This window comes from Vidua macroura, chromosome 3 (genome assembly GCF_024509145.1).
Source record: "Vidua macroura isolate BioBank_ID:100142 chromosome 3, ASM2450914v1, whole genome shotgun sequence".
Lineage (NCBI taxonomy): Eukaryota > Metazoa > Chordata > Aves > Passeriformes > Viduidae > Vidua > Vidua macroura.
Genome location: NC_071573.1, coordinates 66,491,633 through 66,512,885, shown reverse-complemented (window position 1 = coordinate 66,512,885; position 21,253 = coordinate 66,491,633). Strand labels below are relative to the sequence as shown.

The 21,253-nt window shown below is 46.4% G+C and overlaps 1 protein-coding gene across 2 annotated transcripts; it reads left to right on the top strand.

The window, feature by feature from the left end:
• Positions 1–6,388: 6,388 nt before the first annotated feature.
• VGLL2 (vestigial like family member 2) lies at positions 6,389–12,326 on the top strand. Of its 2 annotated transcripts, XM_053974327.1 has the most exons (4): positions 6,389–6,469; positions 8,656–8,947; positions 10,697–11,215; positions 12,286–12,326. In XM_053974327.1, the coding sequence occupies exons 1-4, from the start codon at positions 6,389–6,391 to the stop codon at positions 12,324–12,326; spliced, it is 933 nt and encodes a 310-aa protein (XP_053830302.1). The 2 variants fall into 2 exon arrangements, with proteins under 2 accessions (XP_053830302.1, XP_053830303.1); XM_053974328.1 differs by lacking the exon at positions 10,697–11,215.
• Positions 12,327–21,253: the final 8,927 nt, after the last annotated feature.

Genomic DNA, 21,253 nt, shown 5'->3' with positions numbered 1-21,253 from the left:
GATGGAGTTGGATTTTGCAGCTGTGAGGACTAAGTTCTCTATTAAATACAACCATTTTTTAAAAAATTACATGTAGGCTCTGTGCAATTTCATAAAGTCAGGATATTTTCCAGGCTCCCTATTTACACTTAAACCAGGAGCTACATTATTTGGGGCACACATTCCACACAATGAGAACACAATTCCCTGTAGCATGGCTCCACCTCCAGTATTTTGCTATGAATTTTCTTTTTATTTTATTTTGCAATTTTGGTCCTTAATATATATGCTGTTACCATTTTCTAGTGGCATTCTCTCAAAGCTTAGCCAAAGACACACTGCATAAAACAGAAGTGAAGCAGTGAGCTCCTTCTGTATAATATAATATTGCCCACCCTGAGCAATTAAAGTTTCCACTTGAGGAAGACTTAATCACGGAAGTAAATGAGAGTCTTTCTTTTCCTCATCCCAGCTTCATATTGCTGGTGGTAGTATACTAAAGTCTGTACAGACATTAAAAGACACATACCTTACCTGTTTGTGCTCTGCTGAAAACCTGATTTTCTTGTTCCTTGCATCGAGCCACTTACTCTCTCAAGCTGCAGTCTTCCTCTGCCACCTACCTCCCTCTGTCTGAAATATTGTCTAAAAGAGTGGAAAGAAAGATGCTTCTAAAATGAAAGCATTCACAGGAATTAAAGCCTTTGTATAAAACCACTTTCTTTTTCAAAACAAAACTTGCAAAGGTATGACTGTGCAATCAAAATCACTGAGACTGGACATTGCTAGGGATATATATCACAATTACATCAGGAGTTTAGTGCCTATATTAATAGGGCTGGTGCTTAAGAAACCTCGAAAGAGTGCAGACACAACCTTTTTCTGCTTTCACACAAAAGCAATTAAAAAAAAAAAGTAAAATAAAACATAAATTGCTCCTGTTTTGTGCATGGAGGTGATTGTTAAGGAAACTTTTCACTGAAATTACATTACTGCTCTGAGCAGAGAAAAGAAAATGTGTTGTAGACATTACATGTAAATACAAAAAATATATATCTTGGTGAATGGATCTCAGAACAAGCCAGATTCATCTTCTGGTGGGTCAGTGCTGAGAGGGGGAAAGAGGTGCACACTAATTCAGCTCAGATCTGAATGTGCCAAAACACCTGCATCAGAAAAGCTGCTGCCTCTGCCTCTGAGGGCAAAACAGAGTCTGTTCCTATGCTGACTTGGGAAAGAAAAACTTCCATGAACTTTCCTGTCACAAAATCAAGCCCTAAATTCAATGCAGTCAGTGTGTTCTCACACGTGTGAATGTATTCCCTCATGACAGCCCTGGATTTCCCTTCGAGCCCTGCATAATGATCTCTTCATCTGCCGCCATCAGTAGAGGAGAGACAGGTGATGCCTCTGGCCCGTCAGGGCTGGGCAGGACGGGTGAGTGACACGTACCAGATGCTGCACCCTGAGCTGGGCTGCAGCTCCCCTGGAAATACATCATGGAGTAAAAATCACCGCGTACATTCCAGCTGCTGCACAGCGCGTCACTGGAGCAGACGTGCTATCACATGTACAAACGCACACTAAATAGTATCCGTGCATGGGGTTAATTAGCAGCTAACCGTTAGTTCTTAGAGATGTAGGGGGAAAAAAGAAAAGGGGAAAAAAATCATACCTTCAAAGGAAGATCAAAATTAACTATACAAGGTCTCTGAGATTGAAACACAGGTTTTTCAGGACAGTGAAGGAGACAATGAAGTCAGTGATATGTGTCTCTGATTTTTACTTTGTGTTTTACTGTATTTATAATACTGACTTTTTATCTTTAATGTCAGTTAATTCAGTATCTACAAAAACTACCAAGCCAGAAGCTCTTGAGCCTAAAGTCTTCTGGATTAATACAGACCCAGAGGCTGGACCTCAAAAACATCCCTGAGAACACCATGGTAACAGTTGCCAAGCCCTAAAAAACAAAAAGCTTTTAGGGATGTGCAGCACAAAGACTGACAAGATAAGAAAGAGGAACAGCATTATCTATCTTAATTTCATCCAGATTTGACCCACATAAACTCACAAGCAGTGCATTCAGCTATAAGTAAAGTATGTGCTGAGTCCTACAGGCCTTAAAGAGTAAAGTAGAGAGCAGGAATAGGAAGACTAGTGAAACTGAACTTATCATCTCATGGAGGAGGCATTACACAATATAAGTGATACATGCAGCAAGTAGACAAAAAATACAAGAAACAAGTCAACACACAATCTTCAGTATTTAGAAATAAGACTACTGCCACATAGGAGTACAGTATATGAACACTGTTAGGAATATTTGTGGAGTGGATTTATAGGATTCCTTTATGGACTGTGCAAGATGATCATTATTAAATTGAAAGTTGATATGAAATCACCCCAATAAATTTAGCAGGTAACATAGTAACAAGAAGACTGGTGAGTAAAGTGAGAACTGGGACATTTGGCAATACCTGAGCCCATCGCTGAGTCTCTTGGCATTCTCAAGAGCAAATAGCACATGAATGGAGCTGTTTGAAGAGTTGCACATCTACGACCAAGGAAGACAAGTGATGGAAAATGTTTTAGAAAGGATGACTAATACAAGACATCATGAGCAGATGTCATAGGCTCACATGGGACCATCACAGTTTTCAGCCCAGTTACTTGAAATCTCAGTCAGATATACGAGAGTTTAGAAGAAATTCCAGGATGTTTCCAATACCATTGGCTCCTCACCACCAAGCAGTCCAGATCTTTTATGTACTTGTAGTATCAAAACTGAAAATACAGTGGTCATCACAGTGGGAGAGCACATCAGTGTCATGTCTTTAAAATCGTGTTATGGCAAAAAAACCCAATAGTTATAAGCATCAGTTGCAAAGAAGGTACTTCTCAGCAAGAGAAGCATTAGAAAGATAACAAATCCTTGCCTCAATATTTTTAGAACAATGTTAAAAAATTACATAGGTTGCAAATAAATGGTACCAAAACTATTAGAGGAATCACAGTAGAAAGTTAAGGAGCTCCATCTATTTTGGCAGGAAAAAATATTATATGGAATAAAATCAATTTCATAAGAGAAAATATTGCATTCAAAAGGGCTGTTTAGATAAGTGAACTAAGGCATTACATGAACCAACAGCTGGAGGCTGAAGCCAAGCCAACCCAAGCTGGAAGAGAAAAACACTGAAGGCTGCTAAGCAGAGCGGCAAACGGCTGCAGCGAGGGCTGGATTCTCCAGCCACCTCATGGTATCTTCGATTTGGAAAAGCATGCCTTACTGGAAACAGTGAAAGTCTCCCTGAGCTTCTAAAGAAGTATATTATGAACAGCAAGAATGATATATGTGGTATGACTGAAAAAACAGAAATGTCCCTTCTGGATGATAAATACTTAATTCTTTAATTGAACGTGATACTCAGTGCTCAAACCTTCACACACCAGGGGCTGCCAGGCTAGCACTGGATGTAGGATTTCCAGGGAAGGTGAGCAACTAATGTGGCCAGTGCTACCACGTTTTTCTCCCAGTCTTTCTGAATGTTGATGTTTTGTTTCATGATATGTTTGCTTGTCTAGTGAACCATTCACAGTAGTACCCAATTCTTTTTTTATAAAAAGTTCCAACTTAGCTAGAACACTGACTTGCTTTGTAGGAATGTTTTCTGAGGCAAGTTGTAGATTTCTGCATCTCGCTGTATATCAGGACCTATCATTCTTTATTCTGAACAAGACTTTCTTTTCATATTACTGCTGTGAAATATTTACCAGTGTATGGCTTAGGAGTAGGCCCATGCCAGTGCTGTGATGGGACACAGCCACTTCTTTACCCATGTCCTTTCTAAAACTGTGCTTTCCTTCACTGCTGTCATAATTTTCTCTCTGAGGTAACTCAGCTGTTTCTTTCCAAGTTTTTGTAATTCCTTATGTGACTCAACCCACCTAAAATTCTTTAGTTAAGACCAAGGAAGATTGTTTTTATAGAATTGTAAATGCACAGTGAGATCATTAGTGAATATAATTTCTGACCCTGGGTTCCCAGGATGATTTCCTATACCAGGACTAATTTCACAGACTTACAGACTTTTTGCCACCAAAGAGGCAAAATACTGCCAGCATTTTTGCATGAATGTTTTTATTGCTCTGCATTAAGACACTGAAGTTTACTTGTATCTTACACTGCATAGTTTTACAGCCAAATAACTGTTTATAAAAGAGACTTAATTCATACCAAGCCACATCAGAGCCAATTCCCCCAGCATATACTTGAGCGTGAGGTAAAACCCCTGAGTTCAGCCCTCAAGGAGAGATTCTCCAGGGTACGCAAGCTAGACCGTCTGCCACACTGCAGCACCCAGCCACACGTTGCTGTTACACTTTGGGTTTTTCCACACAAGTGAATGCTCAGCCTTGGCCAGTGTTAGGTCCTACCTTTGCTATGGCACAGAGTCCTGGTGAAGTGCTGGTCCGAAGAGCAGGAGGGAATTCTGTGTCTTTGGAACAGGTGCGCATTGGATTTACCCTCTGAGAAATGGGCTTTTTTTTGGAACCTTGCCAACAACACCTTTGAAACAGGCACGAGTTTGTGTGCTGGGAAAGCTCCCTGCCTCTCACAAGCAGGGACACAGAGGAGAAGTGAGATCCTCTTGTTCCAAGGGAGATCCCTCAGTCTCTCACTGTGAGGAGAGAAGGGCTGTTCTTTAGCAGACTGCTTTAATTTGGACCCCAGCCACAGAGTGAGTCCTTCCCTCTACTGTGATTATTTGCTTACTGCTCAGGATAAATACAAATATAAGTTACATTTCTTATTTTAAAGCCTAATACCCAGAGGTCATCCCCTCCTTTTCTTGACCACCAACACAAAATTGGCTCTGATGGGGGAAGGAACAACACTGAGGCAGAACCCACAGCCACAGTATTTCAGGCTGCAGTACAGTGTGAAAAACAAATTTCCCAAACTCACAAGAATACGGAGAAAGAAATTTGTTTAAATATGAATTTTAAACCTTGCACCTGGTTCAGAAAACATTGAAACATGATCATCAGGCACTGAAATATGACTTTGGTGAATGACATGTATTCAAAACAATTTCTAGCACTTGGAATATAAAAATTGCATTTTGAAGAAAACAAAATAGAGTCAATGTTTAGTTTTAAATATGACATTTTTCTGCTAAAATTAGTTTAAATATTTCCAGGTCTTCAAAATTCAAAGTGCTCATTCTTTTCAGATTTCCCCCAACACTTCCATAACCAATCAGCATTTAAAAACTGAGAAATATTCTTTTTCTTGCATTTTCTATATTTTTTCTGCTTTATTACAGGTGCTTAAAAGAAAACAAGATGTGTCTCTTCTCACAGTAGTTGTGACCTGTACCATGAAGCTGAACATTTCAAAGAGTTGATATTGAAATGAGAACTTACATCTCTGTTAAAATATAATCTGCCTCCTATGCAACTCCTGTAAAATGATGAGCAGTGAAGATACATTCACCTATTTACAACTTTGTGTGTTGTACTCAGCAGAAAGCCAGGGAGTAAATCCAGTTTACCTTCGCGATAATTTGTTGTTTTGACGTGACTTTGCCCTCGGCGTTGTTTTAGTTTCTATTAAATGCAAAAGCATCGCTGTTCCCGGGATTTGTAATGATTTAAAAGTTTCTGGGGAGATTATTCGTCGGGAGCAACTGGTTTTTCCTCCTTCGGTTTATCAGACCTCTCAACTCCGGTAGTTTTGGTGGTGGCATTTTCCGGTGGACGCCGGACTTGGTGGAATTTGGATGGGGTCACCCAGATCCCTGCCTTTCCCGGAGTTCCACTTCGCCCGGGCAGTAGCGGGGGCCGACGAGGTGGGGGACGGCAGGGGCATCCTCCCCGGGGGCAGCGGGGCAGCACCCGGCACAGGAGGCACGTGGAATGCAATGAAATAAATGAAATACAATCAAAAGCAGCGGGAGATGGGTTGACTCGCTGGGTAAGCCCCTATCTTCTGCCGACCCCCAGTTCCCCCCGCACACCGCCAGTCTCCTGCGTGGCCGGAGCTCCCCCTGCGCCTCGAGCCCCGCTGCTCCCGGGCAGTCCCGGCTGCGGAACCGGGGTCTCCCTGTTCCCTCCGCCTCTGCCACCCGCCGGGCCCGGGGCTGAAATTCCCCCGGCGGCCGGGGAGCCCCTCCAGTCCCGGCGTATTTGCGGGAGGGAGCCACGCTATAGGAAGGGCGGAAGGCAGGGAAAGAAGGCAGGGAGGGGGTGTCAGCAAAGCCCAGCGCGTCCTCATCCCCCCTCACTCCTCCCACCAGTGCGTGGTGCCTCTTAACCCGCGGGAACCTCCCTCCCTCGAAGCATTACTCCACTTTGCAGAACTCGAGTTGATGAGAAAAAAAATACTTCTCGGCCGCGGCCAGCCATGAGCTGTTTGGATGTTATGTACCAAGTCTACGGTCCTTCCCAGCCCTACTTCGCAGCAGCCTACAGCCCCTACCACCAGGTACGTGTAGGGGACAGCGGTGAAGAGGCAGAAGGTGGGAGGGGTATCGTCTGGAGGATGGCCATCTGGGGCCTCACCAAAGGGAAAAAGGGAAAAGGAGAAGGGGAGGGGAAAGGGGGGGCGGGAGGGGGGGAGATCTGGGAGCCTGCGATGGTGAGCGGAGCAGAACCGCATCCCACCTTGGCGCGGGGCTCGGCAGGGTACGTACCCCGGCGGCAAACGACGGGCTACGGGATGCCTTTGAAGAGAGGGGACGATTTTAACCCTCAGAAGGATTTTTAGGGGGTTTGTTTGCTTGTTTGTTTGTTTTTAAATGTTTGCTTGTTTATTTTCTTTACCGGGACGGGCTACTTCCGAGCGCGGCGGGTCGGGGTAGCGATGTGTGTGGGGACCATCGGGAACTGAGATGCCGGGCTTCACGGGGCATCGTTCACCCCTGCGCGCCGGCATCCCGGCTGCTGCCACGGAAGCCTCTTGGTGCAGAGATTTTACTCCGGAGGGGTGCTCCGGAGTTACGCTCTGGAAGTGGGGGAGGAGAGAGAGACGGGAGGTTGCGGAGTTCGCCCGGTTTGGTGGTGGCGGAGGAAATCACGGCCGCGAAGGGGAGCAAGGGCTACAGGATGCTCCCTTCTGCCGGGGCGCTCTCGGCGGCGGCGGGACTCCGGGACGTCCCCCGGCCCCCGCGGCTGTCGGCAGCGGCCGTCGCCTGCGAGACCCGCGGGTGCTTCGCGAACTGCAGCCACGTCCCGCCGCCTCACTGCGTGTAGCTCTGCTCGGGCGGTCGCGGGTATCAGCTAATCCCGAGGTTTCAAGAAAAGGATGGCTCCGGCCACGGGGATGTTTCGGGCACGCACGGCCCGTGGTGCGCTGGCGCCGGGATGCGCACGGTCCCGCGTGGGTCAGGCTGTGCTCCCCAGGCTGCACCTGCTGCACACTGCTTTCCTTTTAACCCTTCTGCGTTCCCAGTTTTCCCCTCGCCCTTACCCCTTCCAAAAATTAATTCCTTCCTCCCCCAGCATAACGAAAAAGGGGATGGATATAGAGAACGGCGCCCCGGGCCTGAGCAGGGTGAAGCCCCAGCCGTGCAGCGGGCCGGGACCAGCGGCGTGGCGGTCCCTCTGCCCCCTCCAGCGCCCGGCAGCGGGGCCCAAGACCCGTCACAAAAGACAGATAATGTCTTTCCCCACCTTGCTTTCCCTCCCACTACCCTCTCAACCCCCGGCTTATGACATTATTAAGGGGGATGACCATTACCTCAATGGCCGAACAGGGAGCCAAGCGGAAAGGCGGTCGTCGCGACGAGTGACATTATCAAATATATCGCGTGTCTTGGCCCAAGACTCTGCCCCGTCTTCTCGGTTCTTCCCCGCCGGCCGCCTGCCCCAAGGCTCTGCCCACGGCGGCCAAGCTCGGGCTCCGCGTCCCATCGCTTATTGCTAAGAAACTCTCAGCAGCTGCAGACACGCTAACGCGCGTGAAGACGGGAAACATCCGGCAAACTTCACAATGCCCGCTGTTTTCCCACTCGGCGGAGTCCAGTAAAAGGGGATTAATCTTGTAGTAAATACCTGGAGCTTCTTGGTGTCCAGAGAAATGCTGAGTTTTGCCCTGAAGTGTGTTTGAGACTGTCAGTCTTTTTCCCCCCTCTTTGCTTCAACCTCGGTGCTGTGGGTCACAGGACACTCTTTGCATCACATAGATTTTCGGAGCCGGGGACCGAGCGGCTCTCGCCTTCCAGCTGCCGGCTCTGCTCCGTGGGTGCTGGGCCGTCGCCCGCCCTTGCCCCCGTATTGCAGCCCCTTGGAGGCCGCCGTCCGCACCGGAGCCAGCTGCAAAGAGCCTTTTTTTGCAGGGCTTGGTGCGGGGGACCCAGCGGTGTGACCCCCGCCCGGCCGCGCCTTCCCCACCCGGCGGCTGTCTTGCTCCATCCCCTTTGGCACCTGTGGGTTTCGGTCCCTCAGCCCTATTTGCAGTCCCTTCACTGCCCCCGGACTACAGAGGGCGATATGGGGGCGTGGGGATTGTGGTGTATGCCGAGGGGACGGCGGGCAGCCGAGGACCAGACTTGGCATCCTCTCGGAAAGCCCGCGGGAGAGGGCTGGGCGCTGCACGCCGGATGGCACAGGGCGGGCCAGCGCACCTTGGTGTGCTGCGTGACCGGCTCCGTTTTCTTTCCTTCCCTGCAGAAACTGGCCTTTTACTCCAAAATGCAGGAAGCTCCGGAGAGCAGCAGCAGCGCCAGCGCCGGCAGCTCCTTCTCCAGCCACGCCGCGGCCAGCATCAAGGAGGAGGATTGCAGCCCCGAGAAGGAGCGACCCCCCGAGGCCGAGTATATCAGCTCCCGCTGTGTCCTCTTCACCTACTTCCAGGGGGACATCAGCGCCGTGGTGGATGAGCACTTCAGCCGGGCGCTCAGCCAGCCCAGCAGCTTCTCCCTCGGCAGCGCGAAGGCGGCGCGGAACGCGGGCTCCTGGCGGGGTGAGCGCCCAGCGCGGCGCGGGGGGCGCGGGGGATGTGTGGGGCGGCGGAGGGACCCTCTGGGCCGGCACATCGTCCTCGCCTCGGCTCCGCATCCCGGCTCCCTCCTTCCTCCCACCAGCGGCTGGTGCCCGGCGGTGGCATCCCTCCTCCGAGGCTAGGAGCTGCCAGCTGCTTGGCCCTTTTAGGGTAAAAAGGGAAGAATAAAGCCCTTCAGATTATGCAGGGAGGCCACGGCTCAGGGGGAAAACAGCCTGAGAGGCAGTCGGGCAAAACAAATTGTCTTGTCACTGCAGGTGCTTTACCTGGAGAGGATTACCACCCAACTAGCCATGGAGTGACTCCCAAACTGTGACTGTGACCAGTGTATTCCCCGTTGACCCCAGCTTTCAGTTTAGAATGTTCATAGTGATGGGAGCAAAATAAAAACAAATGTGGGAACAATCCCATCAGCTTCCCAACCTCAAAAAAAAAAAAAAAAAAAAAAAAGTGGTGCGTGTCCCTGTATCTTGCCCTGCATGTATCACCACCTCAGTTGCTGCTGAAATGCTAACAAGAACTCTTACATTTCTGAAAACAAGGGCTTGCAGATCTGCCCAAGGCAATGTGCTGTCAAGGCCAAGGCCATGGCTTATGCACAGATCTCCATATCCATGCCCGATTCACACTGGATAGGCCCACGAGGGTAGTCAGGGAAGAGGGGAATATCCTTCTCCACACTCCATCTGCCAGAATTAGGGCTGGCACTTCCTTGTGGGCAGTCTTAGTAACCCTCCCTCACAGGGCCACCTGCTCGGACAGGGCTGGTTTCCCAGACCTTGCACAGATTGCTGTCTGTAGTGTCTAAGAATATTTCACGGGTGAGAGATATTTGGTGCTGGAATTGATGGCAGTAGAGGAGGTTTTTTTGCTCATGATGAACTGCTTCCCCTTCTCCCAAGCAATGCCAAGGCTCAGAGCTGACATACTTCCCTGGCAAAAAAATTATTAGGAACATAGTTTTATTTCTTTCAGGAACAGTGTGCATTCCCAATTAATCATACATAACATCTCTTTGTCATGTATATGTATATAATAATCACCAGTCCATCTTGCATGTTGCTAACTGGGCTAAGAAAATGTAGGGTCTTTGTCTTTGCCCTGCCAATCTCCAGCAAGTTCTGCTGAGTCTGTCTGAGAGTCCCAGACAATCTGACAATATACCTAAGAAACAGATGATGGTAATAGGTGGAGAATTGCCCCCAGATATTTGAGTAATTCAAACTTGTCATTAGTCACATCTCTCACTGTTCCTGACCACTTTGCTACTGCACTGAGGCAGCAGCCGCTTTCCAGGAAGTGTTGGGCATAAACGCTTAGATGAGGAGATTATTACAATAACAAACAAGAAAAAGCCAAACCTGCAAATTTAAGTGGCGTATAGTAGCCCTCAGTTTCCACTACTGAAGAAAAGAGATGTTTCTTTTGCCTTAGGTAACAACCTTTTGCCCACCTACATAGTAAGAAAAAGCTGGAGGATATAGTTGCTGCTTCATGGATAAGCCATAGGATAGATGTCTTGGATGTTTAGTTGGAGAGGAATATGTATTTGTTTGGAGCAAGTTCTCATGCTTGCCAGTTTTTCATGGAATAAAGGGAATGAAAGGACTGGTTTGGGTGGATCAGGGAGGGACAGAACCCTAGGGAAAGGAGATCAAATCCTATGGCGTGTGCTTATTGCTGACTTTCTTTCCCACTTCCTTCACCCAGATGGCTCCTTCCCAATGAGCCAGCGCATCTTCCCGCCATCCTTCTGGAACAGCACGTACCAGCCCTCCTCGGTCCCAGCCAGCCTGAGCAGCCCTCTGGCAGCTGCCGCCCACAGCGAGCTGCCCTTCGCTGCTGCCACCGACCCCTACGCGCCCACCTCTCTGCACGGCCACCTGCACCAGGGCGGCCCCGAGCCCTGGCACCACGCCCACCACCACCACCACCACCACCACCATCACCACCCCTACATTGGGACACAGAGCACTGCCTACCCCCGCCCCACCGCCATGCACGAGGTCTATGGGCCCCACTTCGACCCCCGCTACGGCTCGCTCCTGGTGCCCACCGCCTCCGTCCGCCCCCACCGCCTCACCCCTGCATCCGTATCCACACCAGTCAGCCCCCCCTGTGAACTGGGCAAGACCGAAGCGGGTGCTGCCGCGGCCTGGACGACACCGGGCCCCTTTCCCAATGCAACGGGAGACATGGCACAGAGCATTGGCCTTAATGTGGACACAGGTAATGAGCTGCTCGCAATCCCTCCAGGTCCCCTGGCTCAGCTGCACCCCTGCTCCCTGATTCCACACCAACCATAGCAGTAGGGAAGGACTCGTGGGGGGTGGCTGAGGTTCTGCTGTGGGGGAATGAAGTGAGGGTGGAAGCCCCATGTGTGACACCTGAGCTGTACCCTGGGTGCTCTTCTTGGGCTGTCAGGCCAGGCAAGTGAGGAAGGATGGGACAGGCCAACACATCACATCTCCACAACATTATTTGAATTTCTGATGCCTTCAAACATTCCCTGAGGCTACGTGTTGCTTTGAGGTACTTTTGTCCGGGCCCTGGTCTTGCTCCTGCATTGAGCAGTGAGAGCTATGAGCAGAATGGAGCAGCCCCAAAGGTCACTGCTTGGCCCCATCCACGTGCTGCCCCGAGGGGTCATTTCTAGACACCATGTAGGTTCACAAACTAGCTCCTCTCCTTATTTACCTTTTCCTTCCAGTTTTTGAGATGAAAGCACAATTGCATTTGCTGAGCAAAAAAAGGCAGAGGTCTTCCCCTGGTAGTGCCTGTTGGGGTGTCTGGAACCAAGGCTGTGGCTGTCATGCTGACAAAAATGGGTATGTAGGCACAGTCAGCAGTGACAGAACTTAAGTCAGTGATTGTGAAGGGAAGGAAAGTCTGCTCCATGCTGGTTTCATTATTGCAGCCACTAATGGCTCCTTATGATGTCCTCACTTTAAGCAGGAGGGAGTTCTCCAATCTGGTTTGGGCTCTTCTCCTTGTTTCACAGCCTTCTGGGGCTCTGGAGATCCCATGCTTTAAACTGATCTCAGCTGGCAAGAATTGCAATTTGTTTTCATCTGTTCTTAAATGCCTGTACCTATTTTTCTTCCTTTTTTTTTTTTTTTTCTTCTTTCCATTCTCAGGTTTGCAACCTCAGGATAAAAGCAAGGATCTGTACTGGTTTTAGAGCTGTCCTTCACTCTTCTTCCCCTGGCTCTCCCCTGTAGCTCTCTACCCATTAGACATGGTGGCATTCAGAGCTGAAATCGGGTCAGTTTGTAACAGCTTCTGATCTTGGTTTGCAGCTCGCCGTTACTCCTTCTGTGGAGGATCCCTTCTGAGCTGATGTGCTGACTCAAAGACTCTCAGATCCCCCCTTGCCCTTTTCCAAGCCCACCATGGCCCTGCTGCTCGGGGAAAGACAACGGGATTTAAAAGGACCTGGCATTGCAAGGGTGGTACTTTAGACTTACTTCGGAGAGGAAAGTCGTTCTGTTGCAAGAAGAGAGCCAAAGACATTGAACTTCTATTTAAGCAGACTCTACACCCAGACCTGCAGCCAGACTACTCTGAAAGAGTCAAATGACATCATGGACGGTGATGCAAAACCACTGGCCTTCATACAGGCAACAGAGGAAACTGTGGGGGTTTTTTAGTGGTGTGAATATTTTTTTATGGCAGTGAAAGTTATTTCTTGAATGGAACCATGGGAAAGCTACTCAGCAGTTTTGAACTGGATTTTTATTTTGCATTATAGAAAAGTAAAAGGAGAAGAAATTGGAACTCATGAACATTTTCAGACTATCAAGGAACTGGTCAGATTTTTTAGCTTTGTCGTTGTGAGTGGCAAGTATCTGACTGAGGCCACCTGCCCTGGACTTACAGATATGCAGCTGTTCCCCTCACAACTGTTTAAATCCCAGAAAGACGAAAACCAAGGTGGCACTTCTCAGAGTTTGGCACATTGCATTGGCTGTATAACAGTTGTTTGGTTGGGGGTGGGGTTGTTTGTTTGGTTTTGGTTGGGTTTTGGTGGTTTTTTTTCTTTTTTCCTTTTTTTTTTCTTTTTACAATAAACATTTTATGGTGGAAGTTAAACCCTCTTAAAGCAGAGGGGGAAAGGAATCCGATGAAGAATGGCTCACCTCCAACCCAACATCCTTTAAAGGGAACAGCAGAACGAAAAGTACGTGATGGACATTAGTTCTGAGTTGCCTCTAACACTTCCCTTTGTCTACTTGTTTCTGTCATTTTGCCACTTTAGTAGCTCTTTTGTTTGGGGTTTTTTGAAAGGGGGAAATAGATATTTAACAGTAGCAAAGCTGTATTAAAGGTATTTCCTTCATTCATCCTATGTACTTTAATTAAGAATTAAAGCTAAATAGGAGAAATTAGGCAAACTGGAAACTTCAGGATGAAGCAGAGAATTTATCTCTCGTATGGATGAAGTGAGTTATTCTATTATTTTGCATGAAAGATAAATAGAAATTCAGCTGAAAACAGCTGAAACTATTTTCTTGGTGAGTAAAATACACAGTGATAAATACAAAAGATAAGAAAATATGACACCATTTTAGAGTATGGTGTGGCTGTAAGATTGGTTAAAGTAAGGGAGCTGCTCCATATGTCTTCAGCTAGGAGAGGGGACTGTGGCATATAGAACTGCTATTGCAGTGGTAAATTAAAATGTTACTACCAGGTGATAAATAATGAAACAGGGCAGAAATGGCACTTATCCTACACTTAAAAGCTGACTTTTTTTATAGACAAAACATCTGATCCCAATACTACTGTGTTTTGGGGTTTTGCTCTGTTTGGGTTTTTTCTCTTAATGTAATGTCTTCGAAGCTGACAAATTTTAAAGCATATAGTAGGAAATTCCTAACATTACCCCCTGACACTGGGAGAAGTGGTAGAAAATGAACTTTTGTGCTGCGATCCGAGTTTTTACCTTCAAAACTCTCACAAAATTTGGCATCGTGTTCACCATGTCTCAAGAGTGAAGTTATGAATAACCCAAAGTTGCTTCTCCTAGGTTTGATGAAATCTCAGTTTCTGGGAAAGGATAGGAATCCTAACAGAAAGAGCTTGACAAAGCAGTGTGAGTACGTACAGTGAGAATCTGACTAGGTGCACCCCCATCCAGAGTTTAGCAAATGGCAGGGGGGACTTGCAGTGATTCCCTCAGCCAGACAAACCCACAGGCATTTTTTACTCAGCCTCCAAATTACTTATTAAACCAAAAACATTCTGAGGTGTTTATCAAGGAAGACGGCACCACCTTTTTGCAGGAGAAAAATTACTAAAAGCAGTGTTTAACTGCAGAAACTTAAAGTTAGCAGGGTCATTTTGTGAGCATTTTCCTGAGGGCTTTTTCAGGCTGTTTCTAAAGATTTTTTAAAAAAAAAAAAAGATAAATCTGAGTCTATGATTTGTTGTGCTTTACCACAATTATTTCTTTTTTCTTTCTTTTTTCCTCCCCTCTTCTCTGCAGTTCTTTATGAGGAGGGTTGAGTGACACAGCCCAAATTCATTTGGAAATATTCATGTAAGCATAAACAAGTCATTTGGCACATTGGCATTTACAATTCATTTTGATTGTGAATGTATTCAAGCACAAGAATTAATGCAATTAATCTATGAATATTGGTTTTGGCATTTGTTCTGTGGATATATTTTTTACTGTTTTATCATGAAAGCATCTAAACACAAAAGCCAAGACAGTGGCTCAAGGTGCTAAAAGTACAAGCAACTTTTTAAAAATGCTCCTACTCTGGTTGGACTGCAGCCTGAAAGCACACATGCCCTGTTTTGGCTAATCCTTGCAGTTTTGCTCACTCTGTGTTATTCTGACTCCTGAAGGAGCACCAACATTTAAGGCTTGGGCATTAGTCTTTGCAGTGCTGGTGCCACAGCTCCTAATGCAGTAACAGTGCACATGACCTCTGTGCCATTTCTCAAGTCTGTTTTACTCCTCTTTGCATCATAGGTCATTACTCCCTTAGTCATGAATGCTTGTAGAAAATCTGGAATTACAGAAGAAACCCTTCTTAGATGTTACGTAAATATTACCTGTCACATGTTTGTCACACACTGAAAGGGATGTGAGATCCCATCTCTGCAGCCTGGATGGCAGATCCTCCTGCTGTCCCTTTCTGAATGTCATGCACCACACTGTGCTTTCTAGCTGCCCACCTGACAAACAGACTAGCCCAGCTGGGACAGAAAAACAGACACAAACAACTTCAGACCCATTCGTACAGAGTCCAGCGAAGGAGGCAGAGGGACAGCATCTGGCAGTGCTGGACATAGCAAGGATATCTGCTGCTGCCCAAGGGCAAGATTGTCTTCTCCACAAGGAGTTTCCAAAATGAGTTCTGGAAGTATTCACCACAGGTATGTATTTCCCTTTCTGAAAATCAGCAAAGCATGAAGGAGTATTGTTTTAATGATCTCTGAGGTTTAAACTGATCTGTCAAGGGAAGGATGGAAGTGGGGATAGGGCATGGTATGTGTGGGTGCAGTCTCCACTTTATTTTAATGAGGTCTTTGCTTCAGTACAGCTGCAGTTGCAAGAATGAATCATTAAACTCTTAAATGCATATATGTGCCTCTACACTTACAGTCTAATGTTGGAGAGCTTTAGGATAGTGTTGCTTGCTTCTTACCTACCTTTCCAGTGTGTTTGCCATAGGAGCCCCCAGCAGAGGAGGAGGAAGGGAGGGGACAGAGGGTGAAACAGAGATTGAATTATCCCTTTTGCGTCCCCTAGACTGTGTGCTGCTGCCTCTGGGGAAATGTATCTGCCCTGTCTCCTCCTTGGGTCAGGAGCTGCCGACCCTTCTCACCTTCCCTTTGAAGTCATATTTAGGCTCACAAGACAGGCTCTAGTTAGGGCTTAAATGCTGGGCCCTTCTTAGAAGGGAGGAAAATGCTGCTGGTGGCTTTGGATGCAGCAGTGTTCTCTAACTGACAGTTGCTGTGCATCTTTTTCTGGGCAAGTGTTGTAATTAACATGTCCTTCTGATTACAGAAGGATGAGCCAGCTCTGTGGAGGATTGTAGTGTACTGGCTGTCTTCCCGGGACTGCCACCCAGAGGAGGAGTTGCAGCAGGGAAGGGAGAGAGTCCTATGGTTATTTTCAGGAGTGAGACATTGAAGAAAGAGAAAGAAAAAAGAAAGAAAAAGAAAAAGAAAAAGAAAAAGAAAAAGAAAAAGAAAAAGAAAAAGAAAAAGAAAAAGAAAAAGAAAAAGAAAAAGAAAAAGAAAAAGAAAAAGAAAAAGAAAAAGAAAAAGAAAAAAGAAAAAGAAAAAGAAAAAGAAGCAAAAAAAGTTTTCCTTCAGTCACTTCCCAAGCTTTGGGACTACAGCCTAGGGAACCATGCTGTTAATTTAGTTGCTAGCATGGTAACACTATTATCTAATCTGAATGTAGTGACAAACCTGGGTTCTTCATTTCTAGTCTTAAAGGAGGAGTTACTTTTGCAGTGCACCTTCTACTGCTTGCTTAGCCAGGTATAACCTGGGAATAATGCGCATCAAAGCTGTAAGTGCAAATTGTAGCAGAGAGTCCCTGGGGTGCTATGTCCCTATCCTTCTGCCCTTGGCCTCTCTGCATCAGGTCCTGCAAGAGATAGGGAAGGTGCTGGAAGAGCCCGTTCAGGAGTGCAGGAGTGTAGGAGTGCAGGGATGCAGAGAGCGCAAATGTAGATGTGCAGGTGTGCAGGGTGCAAGACTGTAGGAGTGTAAAAGCGCAGGGATGCAGGGTGCAGGTGTGCAGGGTACAGGAGTGTAGGGGTGCAGGTGTGCAGAAGTGAAGGGGTGTAGAGGTTCAGGGGGTGAAGATGTGCACTCTCCTGGGCCCCAGTCTTATGCATGGGCACTTCCATTCGCCATGCTCGGCTGCAGCCCACAAAAGCACAGGCTGGCCAAGGATGGGAGCATTTCTTTAGGTACATGCCAGTTGCTTATTCATTCATGGTAAAGGCAGGAAAAACACCTGGCAGGAGTGCTATCCCATTAGGAGATGTAATAGCATATTGGATATTACTGAGGGTACTCCATCTCCCTATGGCATGGCACATTTACTTCTGCCCTACCTGGCCTGGATACAGCTGCAAGGTGCCCTCCTCCCTCATCATACCCACCCCAACTTCTCCACTTCTCCTCTCCTTGACTTGTGTCCTCAGCCTGGACCCTGCATCTCATTTCCTCTCTGTTCTCCTGTCTCACCCAGGCTCTTCCCTCCTCCACTGAGTACTCTGCCCCCACACCACAGCAGCAAGTGTTAGGAGGGACACACACAGTTTCCTGACAATGTTGTTTGCATAGAATCAGTATTTACACAATAAATAGGGTTGAAATAACATGGGTCTTTTCAGGAAGAGCCAGTGCATTGGTCTCAATCCTGCATCAAACCTCTGTGGCAAGAACCAAGCCCTAGCCCCTGATTCTGATCCAGTGAAACAACTCCTTTTTTCCAGAAGCTGGGTCCTAAAGAACTGTGACAGAGCCAGTTGCACACAGACACAAATGATTATTCTCTCTTGACAGACCTACACAGCTCCCTCCTTGTATTTAACTGCAGTCCAAGTGAGCTGGATCAAGAAAGAGATACTTGATATCTGCTGTTTCCGTGGTTGAAATATTTGTGAAGTTAGCGCATAATCTGAAAGCAGAAGCTAATAAATTATAGGGTGCTAATTGGGGCCGGAGTGGAGCCGTCAATCATATTATCCTAAACACACAGAGACCCTCATAACCTAAAAAGGCAAGAAAGCCTCCAGGAACAGCTCCCAGTTGTCACTAGCCATGACCTCCACTTCAGTAACTGCACAGAGTCAAGGCAGAGAGTTTATTCTGCTAAGAAAATGCAAATCTTGTATTTAAGACAGCACTTTTATTTGATTTTGTTTGCACTCTTTGGGAGTGTATTTCCAAGAGAATGTTATTGTTTTCCTTTGCCACTTAACGTGACACTTCTGCCATTAAAAAAAAACTGTAGATCAGGTAAGAATTTGCAATTTTTATATTTGTATAGTCCTTAGAGTAACAGTCATAAGACTTTATTCACAGTTCAACCTCCTTGCACATAGGCTTGTTTCTTAAAAGCTATAATTCATATATCTTTTGTTGCTTCCCATGCCCCAGAAACATATATTCCACTTAAGACCTGCAGGATCCTGTGATCTGAGCCAAAACACAACTGTGCAAACATGGTAACTATAGGGTGTTTGCAGCTATGGTCAGTTTGTCACTGCTTTTTCTTATATTGCTTCCATCAAGATTAAGATTTACTCATAATATAAAACTGAATCAAAGAATTCTAAAGAGATTTTTAGTAACACGTTTGCCCAGAAATTTATTTCTATTTGTAGATAGGTAGGCATTCCAGAAAGCATTCCCTGAAGAAAACATCTGAATGGATCAGATCACCTCGAGAGCCGTCACATAGTGCACTCAGGACAATCAGGGGATCAGGCTCAGGCAGCATGGGCTTACAAAAGGCAGGTCTTGCTTGACTAATATGATCTCCTTCTATGGCAAGATGTCCCACTTAGTGGATGAGAAAAAGGCTGTGGATATGTTTATCTGGACTTTAGTAAAGCCTTTGACACTGTTTCCCACAGCATTCTCCTGAAGAATCTGGCTGCTCATAGCTTGGCTGGGGGTTTACCCAGCTCACTGGGTAAAAAGCTGGCTGGATGGCCAGGCCCAGAGAGCAGTGGTCAGTGGGGTTACGTCCAGAGGTCAGCAGACACAAGTGGTGACCCCAGGGTTCAGTACTGGGGCCAGTCCTATTTAATATCTTTATCAGTGACATGGATGAGGGAATTGAGTGTTGCCTCAGTCACTTTGCAGAGACCAAGCTGAGTGGGAATGTTGATCTGCTGTAGGGCAGGAAGACTCTGTGGAGGGGTCTGGAGAGGCCAGATCCATGGGCCAAGGCCAATCGTATGAGGTTCAACAAGGCCAAGTGGCGTGCCTTGCCCTTGGGTCAAAACAACCCCAGGCAGCACTACAGGCTGGGGGAAGAGTGGCTGGAAAACTGTCCAGAGGAAAAGGACCTGGGGGTGCTGGTTGGCATCCAACTGAACATGATCCAGCTGTGCCCAGGTGACCAAGAAGGCCAATGGCATCCTGGCTGGTGTCAGTAATTGTGTGGCCAGCAGCACCAGGGAAGGGATTATCCTTCTGTACTCAGCACTGGTGAGGCCATGCCTGGAATCCTGTATCCAGTTCTGGGCCCCTCACGACAAGAAGGACATTTAAGTGCTGGAGCATGACCAGAGAAGGGCAACAGAGCTGGTGAAGGGTCTGGAGCACAAGTCTTATAGGGAGCAGCTGAGGGAGCTGGGATTGCTTAGACTGGAGAAAAGGAGACTCAGAGGAGACTTTATCACTCTCTACAACTGCCTGAAAGGAAGCTGTAGTGAGGTGCCAGGCAACAAGTGGCAGGACAAGGGGATATATCTTCAAGCAGTGCAAGGGAGGCTCAGGTTGGATATTAGGAAGAATTTCTTCATGGAAAGGGTTGTCAAACACTGGAATGGATTGCTGTGGTGGCAGAGTCACTGTCCCTGGAAATGTCCAAGAAATGACATGACATGGTACTTAGTGCTATGATTTAGTTGACAAAGCGGTGGTTGGTCAAAAGTTGGATTCCATGATCTTGGAGATAATTTCCAACCTTGATTCTGTGAATCTGTGAAGGGCATCAGAGCTGGTGAAGAGTCTTGAGCATAAATCTTATGTGGAGCAGCTGAAGGAACTGGGATTATTTAGCCTGGAGAAAAGGAGGCTCAAGAGTAACCTTATCCTCTCTATGACTACCTGAAAGGAGGTTGTAAGAAGGTGGGGGTCTGTCTCTTCTCCTAAGTAAGAAGTGACAGAATGAGAGGAAACAGCATCAAGTTGCACCAGGGGAGGTTTAGGTTGGGTTTTATGGGACATTTCTTCTCAAAAAAGGCTGCCAAGCATTGGAACAGGCTGCCCAGGGAAGTGATGGAGTCACCATGCCTGGAAGTACTTAAAAGACGTGTAAATGTGGTGCTTAGGGACATTTAGTGCATTTGGAACTGCTGGGTTGATAGTTGAACTCAATGATCTTAGAAATCTTTTCCAACATAAATGATTCTATTCTATTCTAGAAAGAAAATCCAGCTATGTCAACAGAATTACAAAAGGTATTAATATCAAAAAAGGGAGTGGTTATTTTACAACTCTGTCCTTACAGTGAAAGATAGAAGGTAGCGCGGAATATCCTCCAAACTGAAGATGTCATACAAAGAAGTTAACACATCATAAAGAAGGTTATAAAGCAGTATCAGTTATGTCAGTAGCAATAACAACAATATTTTGGCATGTTCACTTGGCTTTGATACCCTGGGTTTCTGGCTATTTTTTAGAGTTAAAACATAATATCAGTTAGAGTTGCTAAGTGTCATTATAAATAGAGCCACAATTGTTGGAAAAAATCCAGCTGATTTGCAAGCTGCTGCAACTAGAAGTGTGTGTCCAACAAAGATTTTCAAAAATGAATTAAATGAAAGTGAGGTAAATTTGAATCTAAAGCTTGTCTTCACCATTAAAATGCATAGTCCTAAACCCAAATTAAAGAGAATCAATTTCACCTGCTTATGCTCAGTAAAGCCACACCTGAGGACTCAAATCATCACAGACAGCATGCCACAGATGTCAAGGAAAATTTAAAAAAAAGAGGAAATAACCTGGAGACATTAGTCAAGTCAAATAGATGGTAAAATTTTCTTTGCTGAAAACTGTTGTGGAAAGCAAGGGTGCAGTGACTTTGCTGTCAGGATATTTGTGCCCTTCTATACAAGTGGTGAGAGAAGCAAATTTTGAGGGACATTGTGATCCAGAGGGTGTTACTAGGCTCTGTTATCTAGGGTACCAGGAAAGCTGAGGAACAATAAGTTTAGTCTCAGTGCTGGACCCTGGCTTGAGGTTCTCAGACAGGTTAGGCTGAGGTGAACTTAGTCCTTGCCTTTCTTGTCCTCAGCACTTATGAGTTTCTGCAGGTAACGAAGACTAACAGAAAAAAATTGTGTTCGCAGTGTAGCTATACAACCTTCTGCTTTTCTGGTGGTAATTTTTAAGTTTCCCAAATCCTGTGATGCCATTGAATGAATGACAGTAAAGTCTCCCAGAGAAGATGAAGCCTGAATGTTAAATATAAAAAAGGCAAAGAAATCGTCTCAACACCCCAAGTTTTTCTGCCCAATGTGATAAAACCAAGGATGTCTTTTGCCT